General features: G+C 43.3%; 3 protein-coding genes across 3 annotated transcripts; 1 reads left to right on the top strand and 2 right to left on the bottom strand.

Moving 5' to 3' along the window:
- Nucleotides 1-2,915: 2,915 nt before the first annotated feature.
- On the bottom strand, nt 2,916-4,616 carry BO95DRAFT_351968 (serine palmitoyltransferase; the record flags this gene model as incomplete). Its single annotated transcript, XM_025582104.1, has 1 exon — nt 2,916-4,616. The coding sequence occupies one exon, from the start codon at nt 4,614-4,616 to the stop codon at nt 2,916-2,918; it is 1,701 nt and encodes a 566-aa protein (XP_025447052.1).
- A 2,105-nt stretch (nt 4,617-6,721) lies between these two features.
- BO95DRAFT_449375 (cytochrome P450) lies at nt 6,722-8,427 on the top strand (the record flags this gene model as incomplete). The annotated part of the gene is given in 6 exon segments (XM_025587946.1): nt 6,722-6,802; nt 6,871-7,443; nt 7,463-7,588; nt 7,650-7,982; nt 8,037-8,203; nt 8,271-8,427. The coding sequence occupies 6 exon segments, from the start codon at nt 6,722-6,724 to the stop codon at nt 8,425-8,427; spliced, it is 1,437 nt and encodes a 478-aa protein (XP_025447051.1).
- Nucleotides 8,428-10,086: 1,659 nt separating this feature from the next.
- Nucleotides 10,087-10,806, bottom strand: BO95DRAFT_438347 (uncharacterized protein). The gene is made up of 2 exons (XM_025585493.1): nt 10,374-10,806; nt 10,087-10,302 (listed from the first exon to the last, which is right to left on the bottom strand). The coding sequence occupies exons 1-2, from the start codon at nt 10,627-10,629 to the stop codon at nt 10,193-10,195; spliced, it is 366 nt and encodes a 121-aa protein (XP_025447050.1). The 5' UTR covers nt 10,630-10,806; the 3' UTR covers nt 10,087-10,192.
- Nucleotides 10,807-11,399: the final 593 nt, after the last annotated feature.

Here is an 11,399-nt window from a genome sequence, read left to right as displayed (position 1 = left end):
ACTTATATAATTCAGCTTATAGTTAATATTTTTTTATAAAAACTTTAGATTAAAGCCTCAAACAGTACTGTTAAATATATATAAAAAATTTATAATAAAAGTCTTAAAGTTTTTTCTAATATTTTAAAAACTTTTAAAAAAATATATTTTAAAAGCTATTTATAAAAGACTAATATAAAAAGCTTTTACTATTTATAATAAAGACTGTTTAAATTAGTCTTTTATAAACGGGCTCTAAAGATCTTTTTTTAATAATAACTAATTTTATTAATTCTTAATTATAAATTTGAAAAATTATATAATTTATAAATACATACAAGTTCTTAATATTATAAAAACTTCTAGTTTATTTAATAATTCGAATCAGACTTAGTCTACTATCTTCTTCTTAATTATAAAACTTACTGGAACTTAATCTATTTTATAATTTATTAAATACTTAATCTTTATTAAGTAATTAAAAGTTTTATTTAATACTATAATTATAATAATATTAATTATCTTTATTCTACTATAATTAAATAAAAATAGATAAAATATTTTTTTAAGTTTTTATATTTTTTTTTTCTTTTATATTCTATCTATCTGAGAATAGTAGGCCTACTGTTTATAAAATTTATAATATTTATAATAATCTTTTTAATTATTTAGATTACTTAATTAACCGACTGATAAAAAAGTGGGTATTCTAAAAAAAAAAAGATTTTTAAAAGCTTATAAAATATATATTAAAAGCTTCGAAAATACTACTATTATATTTATTAAATAAAAGACTATATTTATATAATTATAACTATTCTAAACCCGATATTAAAGCTTAAAAAGTTTAAAAAAAATATCTAACTAAATAATAATATTAACTGGTATTATAAATACCAAACTGTTTTTAAAAAAATATTTTATTTTTATTATAGTTAGAATCTAATTATTAATATACTATTAACTATCTCCGGGTTACTATTAGATCTGGATAAAATCTTTTATAATATTTTTAAATATTAAAAATTTTTACCAGCAGCTGAGATATTCGAAGAATTTAAAATATATTTAAATATTAAAAATATATAACTTATAAAAATATTTTTAATTAAACTAATACTATTCTAAATATTATAAAATATACTAATATTCTTATTTACTAAAAGTCCTGCTATAATTAGTTTTCTATTTTCTATTAAATAGCTAGAGATTTTCTTTTGGTTGTTACTAATAATATTAATATTAAATATTTATTTAATAATTTTTAAAATATTTATTATTATCGCCGGAGCTGTTTTTATATTAATATAATTAAAATAATAATACTTTAAATATATACTAATTATTTTATTATTAGTAAGAAGTATTAGAATATTCTTAATAATCTTAATCCAGATTTAATTATCTTTATATCTAAAAAGCAAGAAAAGAATAAAATAATTATTATTTTTTATATTAGTAAAAATAAGAATATAAATAATCTTAAAAATAATCTAAAAGATAAATTATTATTAGAAATAAAAAAACTAACTTTATCTAAATTTTTAAATATTATATATACTTAGATAGAAATAAAAACCCGGTTTTTTTAATTTCTCTGCTATTATAATTACCGTTTTAAATAATATAAAAAATAGTATAATCTTATTAGTTTATTTAATATTAGATATTATTTTTTCTATACTAGATTTTATAAAAATCTTTTTTAATATATAATATACCTCTTAGCTTTACAGAGGGAGAAGTTGAATAAATTAAAAAAATTAAATAAATTAAATAGATTAAGTAGATTAAGTAAGTTAAACAGATTAAATAAATTAAATAAATAAGTTAAAAGAATTAGAACTGTACTATAATATTAAGTAAATAAGCTAAATCTAAAAAATATTACTATACTATAATTAAAAGTATATTATACTTTATATATTATCTGTATAAAAAAAATATATATATTACTAATTAATCTGCAGTTATTAATCTATCTATTATATCTGATTTTTCTAACCGGCAGATATAAACAGTTAAAATAATAATTATATCTTAATCTAACTATAACCGTACAGTTAAAATTTTTTTGTATCTTAATCTGACCGCCAGGTTATAGCCAGATTAAGATTAAGGTATAACAGTCAGGTTAATCTACTCTAGCTTAACCTATTAATTTTATTAATCTATTTAATCTATTTAATCTACTTAACCTGCTTGACCTATTTAACTTTTTGAATCTGCTTAATCTATTTGATTTTATTAATCTATTTGATCTGCTTAACCTACTTAATTTATTTAATTTTATTAATTTTAATAATCTAATCTATCTTCTTCAACTATCTGCTGTATATAATCCTGTATCTGCTTAAAAATCTATCTGTTTTTAAATCTTTTTATAGCTTTTTAAGCTATATTTTATTTATCAGTCTGTATATATAGCTTAACAAGAAGCGTATTAGAACAACAATATATATTGGACCCTGATCTATTAAAGAAATCTTAGAACTAGCCTGCCCGTCCTCGCTTGCTCTACCACCCTGCCAGCCAGCCCGCACTCTGACAAAAAGTATATAATTAGTAGATTAGTAGATATTAGTTTTGGATATCAAGCCGGCTAAAATACTCTAAAGACTTTTCTACCTTAATAAACTGTATAATTTGTTAAATAAAGATATAAAAAGCTATTGATATCGTAGATATCGGTGCATATAAAAAGATTTTAATAAAAAGAATAAATAAAGCTATTTTTAATAAGAAACATAGCTATAAGGGCTTATAATTTGTAAGAAAAAATATAAATAGATTGATTAGTATAGCTACGGCTATGTGGCTGTTTCTCCAAGAGATGGTAAGATCCGAGGTCACGTGACCCCATATATCTGTCACAAGCTGGAAAGCTAAGGGCCTACTGTATTCCTGCCGGACTAGAAGACACAGTAACTTCATTTCTAGAAAGGTCTTTTGGCATCCTGAACCCCGTATTCGATCACCTCGCTCAAGGGCCACCGTGGTGGGCTCCGTGATTCTCGCCAGCTTCTGCCTCTGGTTTGCGGCGGGATTAAGGCGCCTGTCGCGGGGGTGCTCGACATCTTGATTTTCAATACATCCCCAATTTCGTCCAAGGCCGCCAGCGTCTGGTTCAGATCTGCCAGCGAGTGGGCGGCCGATACGCAGAGGCGAGCCCGGCACAGCGCCAGGGGCACGGCGGGGACCGCGATGACCACCACCGCGATCTTGCGCTCCAGCATCAGCCGCGACAACACAGCCAGTTTGGCCGGGTTGATGACCAGCAGGGGCACAATGGGGGATTCGTCGTGGCCATAGATGATGAACCCCAGGCGTCTCAGCCCCAGGCGTAAATAACGGGAGTTGAAGGCCAGCTGTTGGAGGCGTTCCGCCCCGTGCCCTGGGACCAGCCCCTCGCCACTGATCATCCGCAGTGCTGTCGCGATCTGTGCGAGCACCGCAGGAGACGGCGGCTCCCCGTATGTCAGAACCGGGTTGGTGGCGCGGAGTTGGTGGATCAGTTCGTGCGTGGCGGCGACATAACCCCCCGTGGCCCCGAAGGACTTGGTCAATGTCCCCATCAAGACGTCCACTTCGGCTGGGTCAACCCCAAAGTAGTCACAGACACCCCGTCCGCGTCCACCCAAAGCCCCGATTGAATGGGCTTCGTCGATGAAAAGATAGAATCGATACCGCCGTTTCAGGGCAAGGATGGCGGGGAGATTGCACACGGTGCCCTCCATAGAATAGAGCCCTTCCACCACCACCAAGATCTTTTCCCAGGGATGGCGAGTCGACGGCTGGCCCTCGGCTATGGCCGTTCGGAGTTGATTCTCCAGAGCGTGCATGTCATTGTGCTTGAAAATCGCGGTCGGGGCCCCGGAGAGGCGGGCCCCCATCCGAATCGATGCATGGTTCAGCTCGTCCGAGAGGATCAAACTGCGCGGGCCTACCAGGGATGGCAGCACGCTGGTGTTGGTGCTGAACCCCATAGAGAAGATGATGGATGCCTCTTTGCCCACAAACCGGGCCAGCACCTGCTCGACCTCGAGTTGCAGGGCGCAGGTCACGGCGGGGGAGCTACTGGCCGCACTGGTCCCGAGGCGATGGATGCTGTCCCCGACCGCGTCGGCGCAGGGCCCATCGGACTGGGCAAATCCCAGATAATTGTACGAGCTGAGGTTCAGGGCCTCGGTCCGCGTCCCCGTTAGGAAGAAGGACCGGTTCCTGTCGTGACTGCCACGATCGAGGAGGACAATCTTGCGCCCGGGCACCCCGGTGGTCGGTCGCATCGCGCAGTCGACCCCGCGCATGTTCAACCGGCGCATGTAGAAGCTCTCGGAGACGCTGATGATTGGGGCGTAGCCGTTCTGCATCTTGAGGTGGTGATCCCCGCGACAAAGATACTGTCGGAAGAAGTCGCGTAGGTGGCCGATGGTGACAAGCAGTAGACAGCTGAGGAGACCGGCCACCACGTGCGATAAGGGACCGGTCTCTACATTTTCTTCTGGAAGGAAAGCCTTGGGTTGGCTGCTGTAGCGATGGTCGGGATGCCTGTCGGGGGCGAATTGGAAATGAGCGCGTTGCATGGCTTGCTCTTGTTGCTGGTCGGTCGGACGGGGTGCTGGCGCAGACTCGTCCATTTCATGCACTGTAAGAGAGCAACTTGTGGAGGAAGAAGGGCTGAGAAGAGCAAGATGCGCGATTTTGGCTTCATTGGAAGCAGGTTCTTTCATGGTCGTGGACCTGGTTCAATACTGGGCGGAGGTGGAAGACGATATGACCTGTCCTTTGCCCTCGTCTTTGCAGGGTCTCCCTTGCATGACGGATCCGATCTCTTCCAGCATGAGATGCCACCTCCAGTATCATCCTGCAACCGCGTTCCACCTATCATGCATGAACAGCAAAGCCTGCGCAAAAGTGATCGGGCTAAGACTAATGCACATTCCACATTGATTTTACTGCTTCCAGGGTATCGGGCAGAACAGATACGTCGAGGCGCAGACCGGCGGGAAGTAAAGTTTGCCACTAGGGGAGTTGGAATTCTCCTGGCCAGAGAGACACAGAATACTCCTTACAAACTGTTTTCATCATTGATCTATCATCCCGGAATATGCGCCCCCCGCATGATGACTATTTATTCTTTCTACTATACCGGCCACTTGGCCTATGAAAAAGAAATTGCGTTAGAGAGGCCATTCAAGACTAGAAGTACTGAAACGTATGCTAGCTGGAATAGCTCTCTGTCTGGCTAAGGTTAATAAGAGAAATCTGACAATTTGTATAGTTTAGTAGAGTAGCCAGCTGCAAATACTTCCGGGACATGCAGTTTGTTAGGTGAGGCTGAGACTGGCTCCGGTGTGGGGTAGGGCGGTCGATCTTTTAGGGCTGGCTTGCTGCTATTGGTTTGAACAGCGTTTTGAAACTAACGATCTTTTTGAGGGTTGTGTGGTTGAAAAAAGAAAATAAAAGGGACTTAGATTCAAAGAAGAAGTTAGCATGTCCTGGTTTCGATCCAGGGTCCTCCGGGTTATGAGCCCGGCGCTCTTCCCCTGACTAAGATGCTTGGTAGATGTTGAGAATTAAAGAGGAAGCGAACCAGAAGCATTTTGTGGCCTGGCAGGTACCTTTGAAAGGAATAGATAAATGCCGAATGCCTCAACCACTATGTGTTTGTGCGCTGGCCACAAATGCAATTGTTGGAGCTACATGTTGAGTTCGCGTTGTGACTTGCCTTTGAAGGCCTGTGACTGACAAATAAGACTGAGAGAGCGACGACTCTTTCGGGCTTGATCCATCCATGTTAGCGCATACAGCAATGTGACGCGGACCAAGTTGTCACTCTGAAGTTATTGGTATATAGAAGATATCTGATGAAGGGAGTGGCAATGTGTATAAGACCGTTTATCTGTGATTTTGCGCGGTCACACAATGAGAGAATACGATTCCTGAGTACACAGCCATTATACAGAATAAACAGTTACTACAGTCTCGATCGACTGAGTTCTCCCTATTGACTATAGGCGTTTCGTTACATCGAGTCTCAATCTCATGGTGGCTGTCCAGTATTTGTATAAATTCAGTCCAGGGCGAACCATTGAGTCCTGTCATGCAAACAATAGACACGCAGCGATCTGGGATTGGTGGGATCACCACCTGAAGACAGTCCGTCATCGCGCCCCGATGATAACCGTTAGATAAAGCTCCCGAGGTGGGTAGCATAGCTGTCGATTACCCGACCAGATAATATTTATGGTCTTTCGATTTCGTCTCGATCAATCGGACAAACAAGCATTAGCCCTACCAGGGCATCTAGCACCGTCCACCAATGGGAACAGAGAGCCCGGGTGTATGTGCAGGAGGAGACATCCTCTGTGCACCTAATCAGCTGCATAACCAGCCGCCGCACCCATCCGATATACATCAACATTCTGCATAACAAAATTATGTAAGGCGAGTCAGCGATCTGCACTGGCAGTCTTGAGAGTCTCGAGGATCTGTGGCCGGCCATTACTTTCTCAACCACTGTCAATCAACACAGAGCATTACCCCTCGCAGATCCTGATACTTGGCCTCGTCGTAGGCTCTATGCAGTGTTTGAAATTGGTCAGTGACAGGAGATGGGGTAACTCACCAAGTCGGCCAGACCGATTTCTTCTGGGTAGTGCAGAGGACATATAAAGATCTTGGAATAGAATAGCAGATACAGATGAGGTTGAACTTTGCTTTTTCAAATCACTCGACCCAAATGTTCAACATTCAGGGCCTCTCAGGGCTCTATAGCCCCTCGAGCACCGCTTGGGTTTTGCTAGCAGGAAGCCTGGGAACGGTGAGTGCACATTCTTTCCTGGTCCATGATATCAAGGTTGGGCTAAACCACGGTTGTGCCGCGGAAAGATTCTGTTCTACACAGTTGCTCTTGTCCTGTACAATGTCTACCTCCATCCATTGGCCCGATATCCCGGGCCAACGGCAATGGCAGCCACGCGTATACCCTACATGCGGCTCACCATCGGGGGCCGGTTTCCGCAAACGATCAAGCAGCTGCATGAGCGATATGGCAAGGTTGTGCGGATTGCTCCGAATGAGCTCTCCTTCACCGATCGTGAGGCCTGGAAGGCCATCTATGGGACTCGGCCGCGGCATGGCCAAAAGGGAAAGGATTTCCGATTCTACTCACCCACGGCTGGAGGCGCCCCGAGTATCATTGTCTCGAACGATGCTGACCACTCCCGCTTCCGCCGCTTGATGGCACATGGATTCTCCGATAGCTCCTTGCGGGGCCAAGAGCCAATCATCTATGGAAATGTCGATCTGCTCATGCAGCGGCTGCAGGAGAAGTGTGAAGAAGGCGAGGTCGTTGACCTAGTCAAGTGGTATAACTTCACCACCTTCGACATTATTAGGGATCTAGCATTCGGAGAACCCTTCGATCGATTGCCTCAAGAACTCCAACTATCACCAATGGGTGTCGATCATCATGAGCCAGGTCAAAACTGCTGCATATGCAAATGTGGCTCGTCGCCTTCCGGGATCCCTAGCGCTTCTGAAACTGATCACACCCAAGCACATCATTGCGGAAAAAGATATACATGCCGCTTTGACGACGGAGAAAGTCCAGGCCCGGCTAAGCTAGACCAATGACCGACCGGATTCTCTTCAGCAACATCTTGAAGCATGAGAATACCGAAAAAGGGTTCACCACCCAGGAGCTAGTGAGCAACGGGAGTACGATCATCATTGCTGGCTCGGAAACGACCGCGACTTTACTTTCGGGGGTGACCTACCTGCTATTGAAAAGTCCCCGTGTGCTATCCAAGCTCCAAGACGAGATCCGATCGACATTTTCCGACGAAAGTGAGATCGACCTGGAATCCTGCAATAAACTCGAGTACTGCCTTGCTGTCCTTACCGAGGCACTGCGGGTGTATCCCCCAGTCGGACCGGGGCTTCCTCGTATCGTTGACGCTCAGGGTGATATGATAGCTGGAAACTGGGTACCAGGGGGTGTAAGTACAGCTCTGAATCCCCTACTCGAGCCCAATCAATAACGACATTGTCAGACTATTGTCTCTATCTCCCAGCTGGCTGCCAATCATTCTTCCGACAATTTCACCGACCCCGAGCGATTCATTCCGGAACGTCATCTCGGGGACCCTCGCTTTGCGAATGATAGCAAAACGGCAATGCAGCCCTTTAGCTTTGGTCCCAGAAATTGCATTGGACGCAAGTAAGCTCAAATATGTTTTCCCTTCCCTTCAAGACGGATCTAACGGGTTCCTCTTTCTTTGATCCAGCCTGGCCTATGTCGAGATGCGTCTCATACTTGCCCGCATGGTCTTCAATTTTGACATGGAGCTCGATCAGCCAGGTTCCGACTGGCTGCACCAGGAATGCTTTCTCTTATGGCAAAAGCCATCTTTGCCAGTCAAATCAATCCCCAGACACAAGTAGATGTGGGCAGTGAGGCATGTTGCTTCTAGGTCCAAGGAAAGGGTGTCTTGGGCTAGGTTCTCAATGCCCTCGGCTCATGGTACAAGACTGCTCTTAGCGATTTTTCCTCAGAGGGACCAGGAAGAATCGCAATCTTCGACTTTTGCTGGGTCCTGCCACTTCTTATTCTGCATGAATAGAAGCTTGCTGGATGACTGGCGCTCCAACAGGCCAGCGTGAGACTACCGATGATACCTTTCCTCTCATTAGCTTGTTCCGGAAACCACAACGTGAGGCTCACTTGATAGAGAAGCCTCTCAAAATACACAGAAAGATGTATTCGAATATTATTTTTAGGAAACAAAGACGTGCCCTCTTTGCACCTAGTGCTCTGAGTAACTAAGCTGGTTATATTATGAGATCCCAAATTGAGCACAGCCCCATTAACATTCGTATCAAAGAGATAATTTGAGTGGGATCTGTTTTCAGGAAGATAGTTTATCCTAGAATACAAGCTATATTTCCCTTCTTTTACTCTCTTCATGATATAATAGGACTGCATTTCTAGTTACTTTCTTCAACTTACTGGTACTTTATAATGCTTTCAATCTAGTTGAGTAGTAATCTTTGAAAGGCACTGCCTATCATAGCCTTTATGACGTGGGGATTATAGTCTATAGGAACTATAGCTTGTGGATATTTACAGTTTATGTAGTTTGATGAATAAAAGCTTTACTTTCAATTTCCAGTATATACTGAGGACCTAAGTCTCTGGTCTCCGCGCCATGTTGCCTCCTTGCCAGTGTGAGACAGATCCCGCCAGTCTCATGGGTGCTCTTGCAACCATGATGGTCCGTGTCGTGATCAGGCGGGCACAAGAGACTCTCACTACATCAACGGCCCCCGTATTCGGGCCGAACCCATTGTAGTGGAGGCAGAAGACATAGATACCAACTTTGGACACTGGACAACGGAACAGTTATGTTTCTAATCACCAGCAGCTACTGCTCATGCTCCCGGGAATGGTTCTGGCCTGATCGCAAAACGAGAACTCGTGGGCCGGTCATCTCTGTAAGAAAAGCAACACATCAAGTGACTGGATTCAAACAGCTACGCCGATGGAGACTCGTTTGATTACATCTATCGGTTATGCACGGGATACAGAAGACGAAAGTCGAGGGACTAGGACATTTTGTATCATCACGTTTTGTCGACAAAAAGTTCCGCCGACCAGAGATTAGGATTAACTAGCCCTAGAAAACAACAAATCGGTTGGCAAACCACAAGGAGTAAGCGTCACATTGTTGCTCCATAGCCATATAGTGATTAAAACCGTTACAATGGTACTGTCGAGTTAATTCTGGTTCAGAAACAAGCGAACTCTTCCCCCCTTGCCGATCGATAAAGATGCACTTCGCCGTAGAGCCGGTCACTGCAAGGAGAATGGAAAGCAGGGGGCATGGAAGATGTTGATTTGTGACGAGAAATCCATAATATTCATAAGAAGCTCATAATTAAGTACACATTCTGCCCACATAACAAATCAATCTCCATAAAATATTCCATCATCATGATCATCTGTACGTTGCCAACAAGAAAAGAGCATTAGTGATATCCCAAGTTCCGTACCCGATTCCTGCCCCCCCCCCGCTGTTTCTTTATACATTATTCATCATTAAAGCCGTCGTATAGTCCATCATATATCCATAATCAGGGTGGGACACGAGAGTGTGACAGGTTGCATCCCCGCCGCAAAGCCAAAACTCCCCTCTGGAAGGGAAGAAGCCTAGCACACCATCTTGTAGCTCAACAAGCCCGCGGCAGTGCCGCTGAGGCATTGTCCCACGGTGGGATCGTGCTGACCGGTGGTACAATCATCACTGTCGAAGATTTGGACTGCAGAAGATGGATAATCAGTTCGAGGATTCTATAAATTCTCATCTGAAGATTTTAGGGGGTGGGCTTACTGCCGCAGCCATCAGCGTTTCCTTCGAAGCTGACGGACTGGGTGATGTCATCGCCGAAGGTCAAGGACGAGCATTGGTTGAGTTGCGAGCCGTAGATGCCCAGTTCGCCCAGATTCAGGGTCGCGCAGTCGGGCTCCCCCCACAGGCGGAGTTGGATTACCCGGGTGTTGTTGAAGCTGGCGGCGGGGAGGGCTAAGGCCGGGGCGGCGGAAACGGCGACCGTGAGGGCAGTGGACAGAAACAGGGAGAACTGCATGATGGCGGTGATGGTGGTAAATTGGAGGCGGAAGGGCGTGCTTTCTAGAATGAGAGATAGATAGGTACAACTGTAGCGTGAGAAGGATTTGGTTCTATTGTGTTTTCATGAAACGATGGAAGGGAGCTTGGTCATGCTCTGTTTATATAGGCAATAGTGCGAAGGCGCAGTCGGCGGTCTCCCCCATATTCAAACACAACCCAGCAGGATCTGGCCTGGTGATCATCTGTGACAGTTGCCATGTCGGGGAGATTTTCCCGCACATCAGAGGAGAAAGAAGCAACGCTCGGCGTCCTGTGCGCCCTGCACTTGGACGATCAATACCGATGCCGGCCCGTCAGCAGGCGAGAGGGCCCACTCAATGATGTCGCCCTCTTCCAACCTTAATGACGCTGAATACGCTCACCGTCTTTTTTGCCTGTCTCAACACTTGCTGTTCATGCCATTGGCGTATATAATTTCTCGAATACAGGTTGAAGATGAGCGTCTGTCCATCTTTCAACTTCTATATTTTGCTTTTTGTTTCCCGTTGGAGCGTGTAACAGCGGGACCAGTTGGCAATCGGCCGTAAGGGCTGGAGGCTGGGGGTTGAGGCTGAAAAAAACCGGGCAAAAGACGGCTTACTACATGCATGCATGTCTCGCATGCGCCGCCACATCCATCAATGTTGCGGGCAATGTCGCGGATGAGCCGGGTCATCATAGTGCGATCAATGCGATCGAATTGGACGGGATCAAGATAGAGCGTCACCATCGCTTGATCGCACGTCC

The sequence above is a fragment of the Aspergillus brunneoviolaceus genome (assembly GCF_003184695.1).
Source record: "Aspergillus brunneoviolaceus CBS 621.78 unplaced genomic scaffold BO95scaffold_4, whole genome shotgun sequence".
Lineage (NCBI taxonomy): Eukaryota > Fungi > Ascomycota > Eurotiomycetes > Eurotiales > Aspergillaceae > Aspergillus > Aspergillus brunneoviolaceus.
Note: the sequence above shows the minus strand (reverse complement) of the source record. Positions and strands in the feature narration are given on the sequence as shown.